General features: G+C 42.9%; 2 protein-coding genes across 4 annotated transcripts in view; both read left to right on the top strand.

Annotated features, from left to right (window-relative positions):
- LOC121551437 (ATPase family AAA domain-containing protein 5) overlaps positions 1 to 11203 on the top strand; it is a 37663-nt gene extending 26460 nt beyond the window's left edge. The window contains exons 14-22 of the mRNA XM_041864094.2: positions 1005 to 1161; positions 1657 to 1836; positions 2045 to 2290; positions 2432 to 2496; positions 2747 to 2936; positions 3044 to 3207; positions 3409 to 4442; positions 4749 to 4904; positions 9690 to 11203. Coding sequence (XP_041720028.2) covers positions 1005 to 1161; positions 1657 to 1836; positions 2045 to 2290; positions 2432 to 2496; positions 2747 to 2936; positions 3044 to 3207; positions 3409 to 4442; positions 4749 to 4904; positions 9690 to 9768 — 2271 coding nt within the window. The 3' untranslated portion in view covers positions 9769 to 11203. The remainder of the gene's footprint in view (positions 1 to 1004; positions 1162 to 1656; positions 1837 to 2044; positions 2291 to 2431; positions 2497 to 2746; positions 2937 to 3043; positions 3208 to 3408; positions 4443 to 4748; positions 4905 to 9689) is intronic.
- A 73-nt stretch (positions 11204 to 11276) lies between these two features.
- LOC121551439 (arf-GAP with dual PH domain-containing protein 2) lies at positions 11277 to 19400 on the top strand. Of its 3 annotated transcripts, XM_041864096.2 has the most exons (11): positions 11277 to 11529; positions 14502 to 14632; positions 14956 to 15047; positions 15479 to 15567; positions 16410 to 16522; positions 16828 to 16977; positions 17395 to 17478; positions 18071 to 18133; positions 18261 to 18338; positions 18493 to 18721; positions 19041 to 19400. In XM_041864096.2, the coding sequence occupies exons 1-11, from the start codon at positions 11280 to 11282 to the stop codon at positions 19067 to 19069; spliced, it is 1308 nt and encodes a 435-aa protein (XP_041720030.1). In that variant the 5' UTR covers positions 11277 to 11279; the 3' UTR covers positions 19070 to 19400. The 3 variants fall into 3 exon arrangements, with proteins under 3 accessions (XP_041720030.1, XP_041720032.1, XP_041720031.1); XM_041864098.2 differs by lacking the exon at positions 11277 to 11529 and having other exon boundaries at positions 14441 to 14632; XM_041864097.2 differs by lacking the exons at positions 11277 to 11529; positions 15479 to 15567 and having other exon boundaries at positions 14541 to 14632.
- The last annotated feature ends 508 nt before the right edge of the window (positions 19401 to 19908 follow it).

The raw sequence follows: 19908 nt of genomic DNA, 5'->3' as shown, positions 1-19908 counted from the left end.
TTTGCAGAAAAACAGCCCAAAAGCATGATGTTTCCACCCCCATGCTTCACAGTAGGTATGGTGTTCTTTGGATGCAACTCAGCATTCTTTGTCCTCCAAACATGACGAGTTGAGTTTTTACCAAAAAGTTATATTTTGGTTTCATCTGACCATATGACATTCTCCCAATCCTCTTCTGGATCATCCAAATGCACTTCAGACGGGCCTGGACATGTACTGGCTTAAGCAGGGGGACACGTCTGGCACTGCAGGATTTGAGTCCCTGGCGGCGTAGTGTGTTACTGATGGTAGGCTTTGTTACTTTGGTCCCAGCTCTCTGCAGGTCATTCACTAGGTCCCCCCGTGTGGTTCTGGGATTTTTGCTCACCGTTCTTGTGATCATTTTGACCCCACGGGGTGAGATCTTGCGTGGAGCCCCAGATTGAGGGAGATTATCAGTGGTCTTGTATGTCTTCCATTTCCTAATAATTGCTCCCACAGTTGATTTCTTCAAACCAAGCTGCTTACCTATTGCAGATTCAGTCTTCCCAGCCTGGTGCAGGTCTACAATTTTGTTTCTGGTGTCCTTTGACAGCTCTTTGGTCTTGGCCATTGTGGAGTTTGGAGTGTGACTGTTTGAGGTTGTGGACAGGTGTCTTTTATACTGATAACAAGTTCAAACAGGTGCCATTAATACAGGTAATGAGTGGAGGACAGAGGAGCCTCTTAAAGAAGAAGTTACAGGTCTGTGAGAGCCAGAAATCTTGCTTGTTTGTAGGTGACCAAATACTTATTTTCCACCATAATTTGCAAATAAATTCATTAAAAATCCTACAATAGAATTTTCTGGATTTTTTTTCCTCAATTTGTCTGTCATAGTTGACGTGTACCTATGATGAAAATTACAGGCCTCTCTCATCTTTTTAAGTGGGAGAACTTGCACAATTGGTGGCTGACTAAATACTTTTTTCCCCCACTGTATGCTACTTAGAAGGCAGAAAGTCTAACCTGTCACCCTTCTCCAGGTGTTTGAGGTGAACGCGTCGTCCCAGCGGAGCGGCCGTCAGATCCTGTCCCAGCTGAAGGAGGCCACCCAGTCCCACCAGGTGGACATCCAGGGGGTCAACGCCCACAAACCGTGCTACTTCAGCAGCTCCACTGCCAGGCCTGGATCCTCACCACGTAAGTTTAGAAGAAGTTTGCCTTTCTTCTTGTAGCCCAAGAGAATCTCTTAGGACTACTTTGATAGAAAGTAGATAGTTTGACACTGATAAAATCTATAAGAGATAAACGAGTAACACACCTGAGCACCATCTCCCGTTGGCCTAAATCTATGGTATCTTCCATGGAAATTTCAGGTTACATGCCAGTTTCATTTTACACTTACATTTTAGTCATTTAGCAGACGCTCTTATCCAGAGCGACTTACAGGAGCAATTAGGGCAGGAGCAATTCGAATTTAATTCCTTGCTCAAGGGCACATCGACAGATTGTTCACCTAGTCGGCTCGGGATTCAAACCAGCGACCTTTCAGTTACTGGCCCAACCGTCTTAACCGCTATGCTACCTGCCGTCAGTTTCTTGAGTTATGATGTGTTATATGTGACCCATAGTGTATACAGTAGGATTCCTAAAGATCCAGGTTGACAGGTGATGATTCTGCTCTCCATCTCCCAGGGAAGGTGAACTCTCCTCGACGGGTGGGGTCCTCCCCCAGGAAGCCCCCCCAGTCCCCCCGTGGGGCCAAGAGGGGAGGCCTGGCCCCCACCTCCCTGGCCAACTTCTTCAAAATGGGCCGACCTGGTCCCACCAACAAGGAACCTGCCAGTGCCAGCCAAGACAAGAAGCAACCAACAGGTTAGAATGAATTCCTTGTCCTTCCTCCTCCCTAGCTTTAGGTTTCTGTCAGTCAGGTGTTAAACCGTTTAGGTCCCTAAATTAAACACAGCAGGGAAGCTTTATTCCCTTCAGTTACTATATTGGATAAACCCTAGTCTAGTCCGCATACATAGTAAGTCAGAACTAAATATAGGTGTTATTCACTTCTCCTCCCCCCTCCTTACAGCTGTTCCTAAGAAGACCAGTAAAGCCAAGGAGAGTTCCAGTAAGACTAAAGAGCCTCAGAACGGGCCTGCAGCAGCAGCCATCACCAAGGACTCCTCCTCCAGTGAAGAGCAGAGCAAGAAGACAGCCACGTCACTCATTCTCTTTGAGGAGGTGGATGTCGTCTTCGACGACGACTCTGGGTTCCTGGCTGCCATCAAAACGTTCATGACCACCACCAAGAGACCGGTGATCCTCACCACCAGTGGTGAGTGAGGGAGCAATCCATATTTCATGGTGGAAGATTAAGTTATGGTTCATGGTTGTATGTTTGTACACTGTATGTGACATGAATAGCACAGACAGAAGGTGACATGCACTGTGAGTTGAACCTTTTTCTCTCTTCTAGATCCCACCTTCAGTACCATGTTTGATGGCTACTTTGAGGAGATCCATTTCAAAACACCCTCAGTGGTAAGAAAGCCATTGAACTACAAACCTATTCCGATTGTTTTAGCTGGATTTTTATTTATTTGTGTACTCGACAGAGTAACGTTGAAGGTGTATTATTTTAAGCATGCTTTCTAGTTGCACAGGAAGAATGTTAATTTATACTAGGAAACTCTTATGGTCCTTTAGGGCCATTTGTGTATGTTGGTGTGTAGCTCCTTCATACAGGTGCACGAGTATGTGTGGTTGTAACACCTCTCTTTCCCCTATACAGGTCAATGTGGGGAGCTACCTGCAGCTGCTGTGCCTGGCTGAGAACATGCGTACGGACGCCCATGACGTCTCCTCTCTGCTCCACCTGAACGGCTGTGACATCCGCCAGAGCCTTCTTCACCTCCAGTTCTGGAGCTGCTCCGCAGGGGGGTGGAAGCTACCCCGTCCCCTCCCAGACTCAGCCCCCACAGGTGAGGACATAGTTGTGTTCACTAAATAACTGTATAAACAACGCTGCCTATTAATACTGAATTGTTACTCATAGTGATAAATGTTGTTTTTTATGTTGCATATTCAGCGACAGAACTCAAGCCAAAGACTGAGGAGACAGCAGGGGGGTCTTTGGTGAGTGAGGGGGAGACCCCATTAGGTCCCCTGCCCCCCTGTGACACAGGCTGCACAGAGAGCATGCTGGGGCTGCTAAACATGGAGCCAGAGAGGGACATGCAGGATCTGTTCAAGGTTGGTTGTCAAAAGTCCATCTCTTTCCTCCTTGTTGTCTTAAGAGGACACTCAATATCCTTTTTGCATGTTTTGACCGGTCTCTTGTGGTATGATCTCTCATAATTAGAATCCCTATGTCAAAGCACCTTCTCAGAGTCACTTTGTTATCTATAAGTTAGTATGGAAGTATTGAAGCATAACCACAATCTGTCTTCTCAGAGCCAGTCCACAGTGGCACCAGGTTGCTGGGAACTGCTGACCACCAGCAAGAGAAGAGGAATAGACCTGCTCTACTCCAACATGGAGGCCCTGCTTCCCTTACCCACCACACACCTCACTGTCACAACCCACAGGCGGCCACAGGAAGTGAGCAACCGGACACAGGAAGAGCCCAGCGCTGATCCACAGGAAGTAGCCGCTAGTATGAATAGTATAAAGCCAGAGATTGATCCACCACTACCACCTCAGACTGAGGTTGATCCACTGCCCCACCCCAGGCTCCAGCAGGTGGCAGAGGGGTCGGAGATAGACGGGAGCCCGGTGAAGGTGTCCTCTAGAATGAAGAAGAAGAAGAAGCAGCAGCTGGGTACCCGAGAGGACCTGGACCCCTTTCACTCAGACTCGGATTCAGACGACGCCTTCCTCTCCCTCCGCTCTAAACCCCCTCCCAACGCCCCTCAGACACGGACGGCCTCCCAGTCGGAAAGGGAGTACGGTCAGGACGATTCTACCAGCAACAAGGTTGAACAAGAATCTGTGAAGGCTAGAGAGGAAGAGGTAAAGGAGAAGGCCCCTGCCCCGGTGAGGATGAGGAGGGTGCCGGTCACCCCGGAGCAGAGGATGAAGAATGAGCCTGTGTCCCGCTGCCTGGACTCCCTGGCAGAGTTCCTCGACCACATGTCCCTCCTGGACTCCTCCCTGCCCCTCCACACCTCACCTGTAGGTGGCGCCAAACACACACACAGGACGTTCGGCCTGAGAGCCAGAGCCGAGACTAAAGACGGGATGACGGACGAGCCCAGGGAGGAGTGCGATGGAGGGTGCTGGGTGGAAGGGGAGAGAGCGGGGGAGATCCAGGCTGCTGTGGAGGCTCTGAGCTTCCAGAGGTGCAGGGCCGGGGTAGAGGAGGCGTGGGGTAAAGCCCAAGGTCTAGAGGGGGAACTGGGGAAGGAGGCTGTGAACGAGCTCACACTCCCTGTGGCCCCGCACAGACAGGGCTTCAGACTCACGCAGGACAGCCCCTGTGCACCAAAGTGAGTCTTCTTGTCTGTTTGTCCTTCACTGTATGGCTTATAATGATCAGTTGGCAGGGTATTACTTACTATGAAAAGAATTATGAATTTATGGTATGTAAAATATTGTATTCATGTATTAATTAATTATTTGATCGGTGAGTATAATTGTAGTATTCAACATCTCCTCAAAGAAAAGTTTAATTTGGTAGATATTGAATAATCAATCGATCACATTTATGTATTAAGCCCTTTTTACATCAGAAGTTGTCACAAAGTGCTTTTAAGGAATCTAACCTAACCTGTTTGCTGTTGTTGTTCCTCCAGAGTTCTCCAGAGGAGGAGGGAGGTGATGGACATTCTACCCAGCCGAGTGGCAGGGACGCTGGGTAACAGACCTGCTGCAGCCCTGGACTTCCTTCCCTTCCTACGGACCATCTGCCGATCAGAGACGCTCAAGGAGCAGGGCAAGGTTAAACGCAGGTGAGAGGTCAGGGGTTATAGGTGCAGAGGTCAGGGGTAAGGTTAAATAGAGGTTAAAGGTTATGGATGTGGAAGTCGGGATTAGAGTTAAACAGGGTTTTAGGGGGACACCCAGCTCTGGTCCACGCCAAGTCTCTAGTCTCATTCAGTATAGATTGATATTTAGAGACTTAGCTGCTCTCCATTCAGTATATATTGATATCTAGATACTTAGCTGCTCTCCATTCAGTATAGATTGATATCTAGAGACTTAGCTGCTCTCCATTCAGTATATATTGATATCTAGATACTTAGCTGCTCTCCATTCAGTATAGATTGATATCTAGAGACTTAGCTGCTCTCCATTCAGTATAGATTGATATCTAGAGACTTAGCTGCTCTCCATTCAGTATAGATTGATATTTAGAGACTTAGCTGCTCTCCATTCAGTATATATTGATATCTAGAGACTTAGCTGCTCTCCATTCAGTATAGATTGATATCTAGAGACTTAGCTGCTCTCCATTCAGTATAGATTGATATCTAGAGACTTAGCTGCTCTCCATTCAGTATAGATTGATATCTAGAGACTTAGCTGCTCTCCATTCAGTATAGATTGATATCTAGAGACTTAGCTGCTCTCCATTCAGTATAGATTGATATCTAGAGACTTTAATGCTATTTTTTTTTGTCTGTATACTGTTATTCAGCTTTTAGCTGTGAATGTGTACAAGACGGCCTAACCAATACTATTAAAATCCTTGATATATACAGAGTGTACAAAACATTAGGAACACCTTGCTAATATTGAGTTGCACCCCCTTTTGCCCTCAGAACAGCCTCAGTTCGTCGTGGGGCATGGACTCCCACAGTTGTCTAGTTGGCTGGGTGTCCATTGGGTTGTGGACCATTCTTGATACACACGGGAAACTGTTGCGCGTAAAAAACCCAGCAGCGTTGCAGTTCTTCACACAAACCTCTACTACCATACCCTGTTCAAAGGCACTTACATTTTTTGTCTTGCCCATTCACCCTCTGAATGGCACACATACACAATCCATGTCTCAAGGCTTACAAATCCTTCTTTAACCTTTCTCCCCCCATTCATTTACACTGATTTTAAGTGGATTTAACAGGTGACATCAATAAGGGATCAAAGCTTCCACCTGGATTCACCTAGTCAGTCTATGTCATGGAAAGAGCAGGTGTTCCTAATGTTTTGTACACTCTGTGTATATTATTAGTCAGGCATAATGTACGAGTATATTACATTTTGATAGTGCTGGACAGAGGAAATATATGGTATTTGAGTTAAGCCTTCACACGGTTATGTCTTGCTCTCACACTCTTAAAATGATGGAATAGGAAAGCGGTCTCTTTTTCAAATGACATGTCAAAGTTTTAATAATAATAATGAAGTGGGTGCTTACATTTGTCCTAATAAACACATGTAAAAGCATGTGTGAATTGGATATTTGTATATCCCACCCCTGAGACACCCCTCGGAGAGTGGGGTCGGAGCCATGGATCAGCCATTATTGACGATCAAATCAAATCAAATTTTATTGGCCACATGCGCCGAATACAACAGGTGCAGACATTACAGTGAAATGCTTACTTACAGCCCTTAACCAACAGTGCATTTATTTTTAACAAAAAAGTAAAAATAAAACAACAACAAAAAAAGTGTTGAGAAAAAAAGAGCAGAAGTAAAATAAAATAACAGTAGGGAGGCTATATATACATGGGGGTACCGGTGCAGAGTCAATGTGCGGGGGCACCGGCTAGTTGAGGTAGTTGAAGTAATATGTACATGTGGTTAGAGTTAAAGTGACTATGCATAAATAATTAACAGAGTAGCAGCAGCGTAAAAGGATACCCTGGAGCAATTGGTTAAGTGCCTTGCTCAAGAGCACATCGACAGATTTTTCACCTAGTCAGCTCGGGGATTTGAACCAGCTACCTTTTGGTCACTGGCCCAACGCTCCTAACCACTAGGCTACCTGCTGCCCTTGATGCACGTTTCCATCCTCACTTCTCTATCATACCCTAGGCTGTGGGTCTGAGGTATGTTTCAGACTGACAGTAGTTATTTGAATCTAGTTGTTTATTTCTTCCATAGAAACCCACAGGTCAGTGAGGTCACTTATCTTCATGCTCATTAGATCTAGATGCCTGAGAACTAACTGCAGTCACACACTTCAAAATAATTTATCCAGATACCTTGACACAATACTGTAATAATTTCGTTTGAGATGGATGATACAGTTGAAGTTGGAAGTTTACATACACCTTAGCCAAATACATTTTAACTCAGTTTTCACAATTCCTGACATTTAATCCTAGTAAAAATCCCTTTCTTAGGTCAGTTAGGATCACCACTTTATTTTAAGAATGTGAAATGTCAGAATAATAGTAGAGAGAATGATTTATTTCAGCTTTTATTTCTTTCATCACATTCCCGGTGGGTCAGAAGTTTACATACACTCAATTAGTATTTGGTAGCATTGCCTTTAAATTATTTAACTTGGGTCAAACATTTCAGGTAGCCTTCCACAAGTTTCCCACAATAAGTTGGGTGAATTTTGGCCCATTCCTCCTGACAGAGCTGGTGTAACTGAGTCAGGTTTGTAGGCCTCCTTGCTCATACACGCTTTGTCAGTTCTGCCCACAAATGTTCTATAGGATTGAGGTCAGGGCTTTGTGATGGCCACTCCAATACCTTTACTTTGTTGTCCTTAAGCCATTTTGCCACAACTTTGGAAGTATGCTTGGGGTCATTGTCCATTTGGAAGACCCATTTGCGACCAAGCTTTAACTTCCTGACTGATGTCTTGAGATGTTGCTTCAATATATCCACATAATTTTCCTTCCTGATGATGCCATCTATTTTGTGTAGTGCACCAGTCCCTCCTGCAGCAAAGCACCCCCACAGCATGATGCTGCCACCTCCGTGCTTCACGGTTGGGATGGTGTTCTTCGGCTTGCAAGCCGCCGCCTTTTTCCTCCAAACATAACGATGGTCATTATGGCCAAACAGTTCTATTTTTGTTTAATCAGACATTTCTCCAAAAAGTACAATCTTTGTCCCCATGTGCAGTTGCAAACTGTAGTCTGGCTTTTTTATGGCGGTTTTTGAGCAGTGGCTTCTTCCTTGCTGAGTGTCCTTTCAGGTTATGTCGATATAGGACTCGTTTTACTGTGGATATAGATACTTTAGTACCGGTTTCAGCATCTTCACAAGGTCCTTTGCTGTTGTTCTGGGATTGATTTGCACTTTTCTCACCAAAGTACGTTCATCTCTAGGAGACAGAACGCGTCTCCTTCCTGAGCAGTATGACAGCTGCGTGGTCCCATGGTGTTTATACTTGCGTACTATTGTTTGTACAGATGAACGTGGTGCCTTCAGGCGTTTGGAAATTACTCGCAAGGATGAACCAGACTTTTTTTTCTGAGGTCTTGGCTGATTTCTTTTGATTTTCCCATGATGTCAAGCAAAGAGGCACTGAGTTTGAAGGTAGGCCTTGAAATACATCCACAGGTACACCTCCAATTGACTCAAATGATGTCAATTAGCCTATCAGAAGCTTCTAAAGCCATTACATAATTTTCTGGAATTTTCCAAGCTGTTTAAAGGCACAGTCAACTTAGTGTATGTAAACTTCTGACCCACTGGAATTGTGATACAGTGAATTATAAGTGAAATAGTCTGTCTGTAAACAATTGTTGGGAAAATTACTTGTCATGCACAAAGTAGATGTCCTAACCGACTTGCCAAAACTATAGTTTGTTAACAAGAAATGTGTGGAGTGGTTGAAAAACGAGTTTTAATGACTCCAACCTAAGTGTTTGTAAACTTCCGACTTCAACTGTAGATGGACAGATGTAGTCTCAACAAGAAAGGTTGTGTGCTTTGGGTTTGCTATTCTACCCGGTTGCACCTCTTGTATGTAGTTTAAGCTGAGGGTGGGGATGGGTAGAGGAGGGTCTGTTAGTCTATGGACAGGATATGGGTTAGTGCATTACTAATCACCCACAGCATGTCTTTCTCTGTAGCTCGTGTCTATAAAAGTCTGGGGTTGAGGTTACACTACCGGTCAAAAGTTTTAGAACACCTACTCATTCAAGGGTTTTTCTTTATTTTTACTATTTTCTACATTGTAGAATAATAGCGAAGACATCAAAACTATGAAATAACACATGGAATCATGTAGTAACCAAAAAAGTGTTAAACAAATCAAAATATATGTTATATTTGAGATTCTTCAAATAGCCACCCTTTGCCTTGATGACAGCTTTGCACACCCTTGACATTCTCTGAACCAGCTTCACCTGGAATGCTTTTCCAACAGTCTTGAAGGAGTTCCCACATATGCTGAGCACTTGTTGGCTGCTTTTCCTTCACTCTGTGGTCCGACTCATCCCAAACCATCTCAATTTGGTTGAGGTCGGGGGATTGTGGGGGCCAGGTCATCTGATGCAGCACTCATCACTCTCCTTCTTGGTAAAATAGCCCTTACACAATGTAGAAAATACTTTTTTTTAAATAAAGGAAAACCCTTGAATGAGTAGGTGTTCTAAAATGTTGACCGGTAGTGTATGTGTATAGGATAAATATATACACATTTACATTACGTTGTAGTCATTTAGCAGATGCTCTTATCCAGAGCGACTTAGTTAGTAATATATTATATTATCCCTGTGTGCTGCACTAAAAAGGCCATCTAGGAATGTGCTACAGTATGCCTGTCACTTATCTAAATGATTTGACTTAAGTTTGAACATTTCTTTCTCCCCCCACTTTAGGTTCCTCCACTACCTGGATGCCATTCACCTCGGCCTTTCCAAGAACACTCTACAATACCTAGCAGAGGACTTCCCATGAACAAGAGAGAAGTGCACTGGTGTTTCTCAAATAGGGGGTTTAAGGACATTTAGTCCGCCAATTTGAGGCTTGATGACAGTATGAAAGCAATCATTAGCAGGGTTGATGTGATCCTAACTTGGGTCATATTCATTAGGTACCGAATGGAATAAATCAAACTGACACAAGGAGGGACTGACAATCTGAGCTTGTCGAATTAGAAAGGCAAAACTTTTTGCTACGGTGTGCCCTAATGAATACGACCCCTCGATTGCTACTAAAGTCAATGACCAGAAATCTGCGGATCAATTCCCTCTTTGGATCTGGAGTGAGGTTCATCATGGATCCCTTCGAAGAGTGCTGTAACTCTATTCGCCTGTTCAATATTCATTTGTACAGTAATATAAAAACGGGAGTGTGTTTTAGTGTAAATGTGTATCAGTACGTTTTTATAGTTGTGGCTTTTACGGAGATGTGCCTAATGTTTTTGTATTCTGCTTTGCATTTGGCAAAGCGTTTCATTAACTAATAAATTTGAATGTTCTATGTTGAGAGATCATTTGTAAGATTTGAATAACATACTTGTAGAAATACACTTGTAGAAATTGTCAGTTTAAAAGGGTGTGTTGCTTTTGTTGTCAAACTACACAATATTAACACAATCCTGTTCAAGCACTCTTTTAAGTATCACTTTCTTTTTTCTTTTTTTTACTGTTCATATAATATAAAGCCCACCCACTTTACCAGTCCTAAGTGTTATTCTCTCATGAATCACAATGGCTTCATTATTTGAGTGAATAAAGGTTTGTATCTAATTGCAGGGTAGGATCAGTGATGTATATAAACCCTGGATTGCTGATGCTTTGTATTGGCCAATGAGAGGCTTTGAAGCCACCAGTCGGCTATATTGGCACTTCAGAAAAGCAGTCCTCCATAGGAATGAATGGAATTCTACAGTATTTTATTTAAATGTTTCATGGACAAAATTAAATGTTTTAAAGTATTTTTGTTGTTGTAGTGGGGACCGAAACATTAGTACTTTCTAAAAGTTATACTTTAAGCAAACTGTTTTTATATATTTTTTCATTTATATTTAGCTTACATAATATACATTTAAAAGTATGTATTAAGGTGTCTAATAGAATAAACCTGGCAAAAACTAATGTAAACATTTGTAAATGCATTTTTATAGCTTCCCCACAAAAAAGTATAACAGTGGAGGCGCAGTTGCTTCAAAACCGCGCCCTGTCAGTGTGTATATATAAATCATTGGGTAGGATGTATTTTTGAAATATAAATATGAATCAAGTCGGGTTAGATTGTTGTGATCAATCTAATGTAACAGAAATGATTAATGAAATATTTTTGTATTGCTTATTTCTTTCGGTAAATTAATGTAATAAAGCTTGGAAATAAAAAATGACACTTGTAAAAAGCCGCAGACGCGGCGTATTAAACAAAACCACACGCGTCGTGTTCATTTCTGAAGAGGTTGCCTATTCAGTAGTGGGCGGTTACAAAAGAAAAATCACATGCATTTTACGTTCACAGGCACAAGTAATGATCCTACATACCGTACTGGTACAGAAGTTCCAGTTTTCGTCCAAACTCACAGAAACGTCACCATTTGTATTTCGTTATGTAAACGGATAATTACACCACTCATTTCGATACAGATTTATATTCGCAAAATAATGGCAAACAAGGATCGAAACAAAACGATATTGCTGGAATTGGGGAAACTGCCAGACAACAATCAATGCGCAGACTGTGGCGCGCCGGGTGAGTGACAATGTAGTTCCATTTAAATCCTAGTCAACTCAAATCCTAGTCAATTCAGGATATGAGTTATGGATGAAGTTGCCAATGAGTGTACTGTTTGTTCACATGAATTAAATAAACCCATGTTCTGTATGTGTGTGGTGTGTTAAATAATCATGTGTAGGGTAAATGCTTGTGTGTGTCATCTAGATATTGCATTCTCCCTACTTTCAAAGCACGTTACACAACAATAACATCTTCTACCTACAAAGCCTGCCCGCTCATTAGGCAGGATTAGGCGACCGCCTATGGCGGCAGTTTGAAGAGGGCGGCATTTTCTGAGCAAAACTGACCAACCTCCAACAACACATACAACCTCACATAATTCTGTCCAAAAACAATGACAATTTCTCTCAACCAGTGGCATATGGGCTTTTTAGGTGAGCGCTGATGCCGCCCTGTGATAAGTAGTGGCCACTTTGTTAAAGGCAGGGGCGCAAACATATTTAGCTTGTCCATTCCTAGCGCGCCTCTCCAGGGTGCTGTCAAAGTTGCGTCAATTCAAATCTGGTATTAGGAACAAAAGAGGTCAACACGACTTCTAAGATATACTAGTTATTTTAATTAATGCAAAAACCTTCAATGGTAAATATGATGTTTCGTATATACGGGCTCTTTGAAATACCTCGCAGGGCACTTCAGAGAACTAATCCATTGTTCTAGGTTCTTGCTCAAATACTCTGACAGAGTTTCCCACCTCTCTGCTGGCCAATCAGAGTAAAGACTTGAGCGTGGTTTAGACTTACTCAGCCAATCCGTTGATGCACCCCTGTTGCCAGGCATAAGTCCATATCATAACAACCTTTCATAGTGAGAAGAGCCAGCTCCCTTAGACACCATTCCTACGTCCAAGGAAGGTTCACAGATCACAAAGAACCAGTATATTCCAGTATCTGGAGACACAAATCCCTATCTCATCTTACCCCCCAAAACAGCTCTTCACATCAATCACAGCCTGCCAGGTGACACAACCTACATTAGCCCAGTCAAGAATGCATTCTTTCTAAGTTAGTCATCCCATCAATTATAAAAATAATAAATCTCTCACAGTGCTGTTGGAGAGACATATCGCTGCCATGCTCCACCAACGTTCCGTCAAAAAAAACGTTCTAACATAAATCATGTAGCAGATATAGTAGCCTATATGGTAGAAATAGGATGTGGCATTTTCTGTAGCCTACAGGCTGGAGATGAAATGTATGACAATGTAATGAGACATCGTGCAGGTTTCTCCGATCAAATAGCCTAACCTAAATGGCGCCCAATCAAATAAAAAATGTGCTGACACGTTAACGAACAATATATTGGGTGCGTTCATAAATTCACTCTGGCTATCTACTCCCATTTCAGAGCACTCTCGTCTTGTGCCAGAGCGCAGAATAACATGAATTTACGAACGCGCAACACCCGTTGAATATGACCGGTGTCAGTAAACGTCGGCAAAAAAAAAGTGATTAAATTGTTGCCAGCAGCACAGTTACAGTCACCAACGTTCTAGATAACATGAAAACAGCCTAACCAGTTCTGCTAGTACGAGTAAAATGGTCAGAGTGAGGTGTTCTCTCATTTGTGTCTGGAAGTAGCTAGCTAGCCAAGTTAGCTTGTGTTACTGACTGCGGTTGTGAGGTCAGAACGCTCGGATCAACCCTACTCCCCCGCCGGAGCGTTCAGTGTGCGCTCTCAACGCTCCGAAAGCGAAACGCTCTGAATTCACGAACGGACCATCTAACAACGCTCTGAATATACGAGGGCACTCTGGCAGTCCTAAATTAATTTATGAACACGCCATAGAAATATGCTTACACATTCGAATGTCTCTCACCCTATCACACAATGTTATGCAAATTAGTTGCTGTATGTGACGATGATGCTGGGGCATGCCGAGGGAGAGTTTTTCGAGAGGCACTTGTGTGCGTCGGATTAGTTCTGGGGTGCACTGTGTTCATCCAAATAAATTACAACTTGTTTATTTTATGGGAAATCGTCATCCTAGACTGTTTATGCTAGTCAACAAACTACATGTGAATTTCGGTGGCCTTACAGGCTCATTACAATATCCTAAAAACAGGACAGCACCAGCCATTACCACAAGCCCTTCCTCCCCAATTAAGGTGCCACCAACCTCCTGTGGTGTAAACACATTGCAAATAGGCTCAGTATAAAGTTGGGTAGCTGATATTCCGAGTTTAAACAGCCCAATTGATTAGTCACAGGAATCAGGACTAATAAAGTCAATGCAATGGCCTGTTTTACAAACAGTGGGCCTAACACATGGATGGGCATGCCAAAAATTCCATTGCAGGCGGACAGGGTAGGCTACACCCCAGGAAGCACCGACATCTTTTGGACCAACAGTCATTTTTTTGGTGCAGTCCAGACCGGCCTTGATTTCCACATCCACGGACGTTGGTTTTTGGTCCGGTCTGGACAAGCCTTGATTTGGGCCAAACATAGACGTCTACAGTATGTTTGGTTCAGATTTGGTCCAGTCTGGACCGGCCTTGATTTGATCCAAACATAGACGTCTATAAATTACGTATTTTCAACTTTAATTCAGAACCGAAAATGAACCTGATTTCAATGTCCGGAAAATACGTATTTTCACCTTTCATTCAGAAACTAAATTGAACGTAACGTCAACGTCTGGAAAATATGTATTTTAGACGTCTTTTCAACTTCATTTTGCTTACTGGGACTATTCTAGTTTTGCAGGGGCAGCAATATTTTTGACTTGCCTAGGGCGGCAGAATGGCCAGGACCAGCCCTGATCACCATTGACCATTTTGATAGATATCAGTGATTTTCAGTGCTGATTGACACCACACAGAGATGGTCATTCATTCTTTGATCTCTGTTTTTCCATAAGCTTTGAGTGATCTTGAGAGTCTTGTCTCTTTCTGGTGATCCTCCCGTCCTCTGCATACACTGTATAGATCCTGACTGGGCGTCCTATAAGCTGGGTGTGTTTGTGTGTCTGAACTGCTCTGGAGTGCACCGCAACCTGTCCAACATCAGCCGCGTCAAATCCATACGGCTCGACTTCTGGGATGACGAGCTAGTGGAGGTACTGAATGGATCTCTTACAGCAGTGGTCACCACCAACCATGGTTCTGGAGATCTACAGGGTGTTCAGGTGTTCATTCCAGCCCAACACTAACCAGATCAATCCATCAACAAATCATCATTAATTTTTGCTGGGGTGGAATTAAAGCCTTCACAACCAGTATCTCTTCAAGACCAGGTTTTGTGACCACTACATGACAATTTCACTCCTGGTCCTCATCTTGGAGGACCACTTTTGATACTGGTTTGGTTTGCAATCTTAATTAATACAATATATTTGTGTTCTCTGTTTTCTTCTTTTGGGGTGTTTGTTTGTGAACGAAGTTCATGAAAACCAATGGAAACGCCACAGCCAGAGCCGTCTATGAGAAAGCAGTCCCAGCGTTCTACTACCGGCCCCAGCAAGAAGACTGTGCGTAAGTGTTGCCATCCCAGGTCATTTCACTACTTCACTGACACTACAGTGTACTTGACATTGGGCACTAGTTTTTGTAATTGAATGTCTGTCCTCAAATCATCCTCTGGCTGGTGGTACAAACGAATGGCAGCATTTAGAGAAGTTGAAGGATGCTGACTTTGCACAGCAATGTAGGAAGAGGAAGGAAAGGATTGTATTGTTTAAAAAAACAAAACAGAAGTGGTACTTCTGACAATGGAATTATAAATAATTTAACCAGTCAGTACATTTTTGTCTCTCCCTCCCAATGAATGTTTAAAAAAAAAAAATGCAATGGACAATGCTTTGGGTTTCTATGCACCCTGTCTAAAGCAATGCAGGAGAAACTCTGGACTCAATGATCCGATAAGCCTGTTATACTGTAGAACATCTCATCCCTTTTACCCCTAGTGTCCTAAGGGAGCAGTGGATAAGAGCTAAATATGAGAGGACAGAATTTACCGGCGAGACAAAGTATCCTCCACTGGCCTACACGACAGGTGAACTGGCTTTACTGCTTGTCTGTGGACGTTCAAATGACTTATATTATATCACATATTATAACACTTATAACACATATTATAACACATAGAACCTCTGCCTTTTCTTCTATATTTCCATATATATTCTATTCTTTTAATTTTGGTCCTCTGTAGCTCAGTTGGAAGAGCATGGCTCTTGAAACGCCAGGATAGTGGGTTTGATAAAAGTGTCTGCTAAATGATCCATTTGTTTTTACACTGCTGCTACTCGCTGTTTATTATGTATGAATAGTCACTTTACCTCTACCTACATGTACAAATTACCTCGACTACCCTGTACCCCCACACATTGACTCGGTACCGGTACCCCCTGTATATATAGCCTCGTTATTGTTATTTTATTGTGTAACTTTTTTAAAATTTTTTCCTTAGTTTATTTAGTAAATATTTTCTTAAGCCTTTCTTGAACTGCATTGTTGATTAAGGGCTTGTAAGTAAGCATTCACGGTAAGGTCTACACCTGTTGTATTCAGCGCATGTGACAAATACAATTTGATTTGATTTGATACATTGAAGTGTCTGCTAAATGACATACATTGAAACGCCTGCTAAATGACACATTGAAATATAAATATTGCCCACAGTGAGGCATTTTGCAGGGTCAATGTAGTTTGTTCATCATAGAATGACAAGAAAAACCTGTTCTTGCCACACTGACACTTCTGTGGCAGAGCATCGTTTACTTGAGTGAAAACCACACCCAGGGACATGATAGAGGGCACATTTCTTTAGAGCAATACCCACATGTATTGATGAGTTGCGGAAATGTAACAGAGTACATTTCATTGGGTCCATTTCAGGTTTCTATGAAGGGATGTTGTGGAAGAAGGGGAAGGAGAAGGGACAGTTTCAGAGAAGGAAGTTTGTTCTGTCTGAGAAGGAATTCACCCTGGCTTACTACAACAAGGAGGATGTAAGTGTGAGGTCATTGACTTGCTGGGTAGCTTTGCTGCAGGGCTACATTACTAAACTGTTTATGGTCACATACTTTGAAAGTGTGACTCTACTGAAAGGTGAAAAGAGTTCAGTGCCATAGATCTGCTAATATTTACAAGGGTTCACTTGTGATTCATCTTAACATTTATCATTTGACTATGACGTACGTTCAGTTTTATCTCAAGTCAGGCTTACAAATACTCCAACTGTTGACTGTCTTAAGGCACATTGTTATGTTTTCACTGGGCTTGCCTTGTACGCATCATCACTCTGCGCCCTCAGCCGTCCAAAGGGCCCAAAGCGCTCATCTCCATCAAAGACGTGAATGTGACCTTTCAACCTGAGAAGATTGGTCACGCCCATGGTTTGCAGATGACCTACCAGGAAGACAGCCACACCAGAAGCCTTTATGTCTACCACGAGAGTGGAGAGGTAGGCATTTCTTTCTGTATTTCTCTCTTCATTATAGAAGAGTAGCTTTTGTATAGCCTGGTGATCAACGATCTGTCACTGTGTGTTTTATCCAACTCCTTTGCCATATGTTTGTTATGAAAGTGAAAACTACAGAGGAGTTGGCTAAATCACAAACTGATCTCCCGGTACTACCAGGTGAGATAAGAGAAAGACGTTTGCCGTCACATGGCCTCATCCAATACGTGAGGAAGTGAGCAAGAAGCAATGCAAAAATATTTACAACTTTGCAAAACAAGCTTTTGTTCGTGCTTTTGTCTGAGATCTTTGCCGTTCCGCTTGTATTCACAGTTAGTAGGAGATCGTTTTTATGGCATCCTCCCGTAGCAGATTCTGCTGTATATCAGTGTGTAAAGCTTACTAGTCTTCCCTGCTCAGGAGATTGTCAACTGGTTCAATGCCATTCGTGCTGCTCGCTTTGCCTACCTGAAAACAGCATACCCCACAGGAAGTGATAAAGAAGTAAGTGTTTATTAGACTATATTTCAGTAAAGTTCTCTCTGGTATATGCCCTTCTTTTCAACCATGTTTGTACTGGCACAGTATCTCTATTTCCATCAAATCAGAGGCTACCAATGTCCCCCCACATGAATTTGGTATTTTGATTGTACCCTGTAGACCATTCACTTTAGGGTGTAAATATTGTACTATAAATTGTGCATTCCTGTATTATACTTATGCTAAAATGTTTATTCTATTCTACTGAGCCGTTTACTTTATGTTCATATTCTTATATGTTCATATTTCTTATTGTTGTTGCATTGTCCAGAAGGAACCTGCAAGTAAGCGTTTCATTGGACAGTGTATACCATGTGTATCCTGTACATACGACTAATAAAACTTGAAACTTTAGGGTGTTGTTATGCCATATGAAGACAGACTTTTATGAACCAATGCATTAGAGGAAGTTCTACAAGTTTCAGATTTGAGAGGGTGCCTAAGGATATATTCAGCAACCGTAGCGATCAACAACTACCATTGCAATTAGCAATAAATTAACTGATACTTATAAATGCTTCTTCTGTATTCCTCTTCATTATGTGTATTCTGACAGTTGATGACTAGAATTACAAGAAACTACCTCAAAGAAGGATACATGGAGAAGACAGGTCCTATGGTAGGTAGTTACTTTGTGATTATCATACTAAATAATGACATTGGATAGAAGAAACGTAAAGTGACCTGGTTGTTACAATGTAATCGCATTATGAACATAGTGACAATAAAGTGTATTTGTTGGGTAGCAAAAGGAGACGTTCAAAAAGAGATGGTTCATCTTGGACTCCCAAGACAGGAAGCTCCTTTACTTCAAAAGCCAGCTGGTAAGAAAGGAATCCACCTCCTCATCATCTCAAAAGGGTGTGTGTGTGTGTGTGTATTCGCTGTGTACGTGTGTGTGTGTGTGTACCTGTGTGTATGACTCGAATCCTAATCTCTACACTATCAGCATGTTGTGTGTGTGTCTGTCTACTACAGGATGCTGAGGAGCTGGGAGTTGTGTTCATCGGCACAGAGACCAATGGTTACTCAGTGAGTAAGTGCATTCCCAAAAGGACCAGAGGCAACAGGTGGAGGTGTGGCATCACAGTGGAGACGCCAGACCGCCAGTTTGTCTTCATGTGTGAGCAGGAGAGGGAGCAGAGAGAGTGGGTGGAGGCCCTCAGACAGGTCATCTCTAAACCCATGCAGCCCCAGGACTACACCAGTAAGAGCCGTGTCACCAGTATTCACACCACAGGAGGCTCCTGAGGGGAGGACGGCTCATAATAATGGGCAGAACGGAGCAAATGGAATGCCATCAAACACATGGAAACCATGTGTTTGATGTATTTGATACCATGCCACTGATTCCGCTCCAGCCTTTACCACGAGCCCGTCCTCCCCAATTAAGGTGCCACCAACCTCCTGTCACACACACACACACATTATGACACACACACTATGCACATACTGTACATAGTATATATTCATACACCATATGGTGAATAAACTAATGTACTCTTTTCTGGCTTGTCTTGTTTCAGCTGAAGCCAACATCAGAGGGAAGAGATGACTTTCATGAGAGAGAGAGAGAGAGAGAGAGAGAGAGAGATTCCACCAACATTGGCTGCAAAGCCCACTCTGAAAACTATCACACTTGTGGATTGCTATCTACACTGAACAAAAATATAAACGCAACATACAACAATTTCAAAGATTTTGCTGAGTTACAGTTCATGTAAGGAAATCAGTCAATTGAAATAAATAAATAAAGCCCTAATCTATGGATTTCACGACTGGGAATAGATACAGAAAACCAGTCCCACTGCTCTTCAATGGCTGTGCGAAGTTGATGGATACTGGCGGGAACTGGAACACACTGTCGATCCAGAGCATCCCAAATATGCTCAATTAGTGACATGTCTGGTGAGTATGCAGGCCATGGAAGAACTGGGACATTTTTAGCTTCCAAGAATTGTGTACAGATCCTTGCGACATGAGGCGTGCATTATCATGCTGAAAGTTGAGATGATGGCGTCGTATGAATGGCACGACAATGGGCCTCAGGATCTCATCACGGTATCTCTATGCAGTCAAATTGCCATCGATAAAATGCAATTGTGTACATTGTCCGTAGCTTATGCCTGCCCATATCATAACCCCACCGCCACAATGGGGCACTCTGTTCACAACGTTGACATCAGCAATCCGCTCACCCAAACAACGCCATACACGCTGTCTGCCATCTGCCCGGTACAGTTGAAACCGGGATTCATATGTGAAGAGTACACTTCTCCAGTGTGCAAGTGGCCATCGAAGGTGAGCATTTTCTCACTGAAGCCGGTTACGACGCCGAACTGCAGAGGTCAAGACCCTGGTGAGGACGACGAGCACGCAAATGAGCTTCCCTGA

Source organism: Coregonus clupeaformis, chromosome 35, assembly GCF_020615455.1.
Source record: "Coregonus clupeaformis isolate EN_2021a chromosome 35, ASM2061545v1, whole genome shotgun sequence".
NCBI lineage: Eukaryota > Metazoa > Chordata > Actinopteri > Salmoniformes > Salmonidae > Coregonus > Coregonus clupeaformis.
The sequence above is the reverse complement of the archived record's forward strand: the minus strand, read 5'-3'. Positions and strand labels throughout refer to the sequence as shown.

Excerpts from the sequence above, each read along its gene's own strand:
- LOC121551439 (XM_041864096.2), top strand. The coding sequence starts at position 11,280 with ATGCATTTTACGTTCACAGGCACAAGTAATGATCCTACATACCGTACT. Across the intron at positions 11,530-14,501 it reads CGCAGACTGTGGCGCGCCGG|ATCCTGACTGGGCGTCCTAT; the intron begins GTGAGTGACAAT and ends TACACTGTATAG. Across the intron at positions 15,568-16,409 it reads TCCACTGGCCTACACGACAG|GTTTCTATGAAGGGATGTTG; the intron begins GTGAACTGGCTT and ends GGTCCATTTCAG.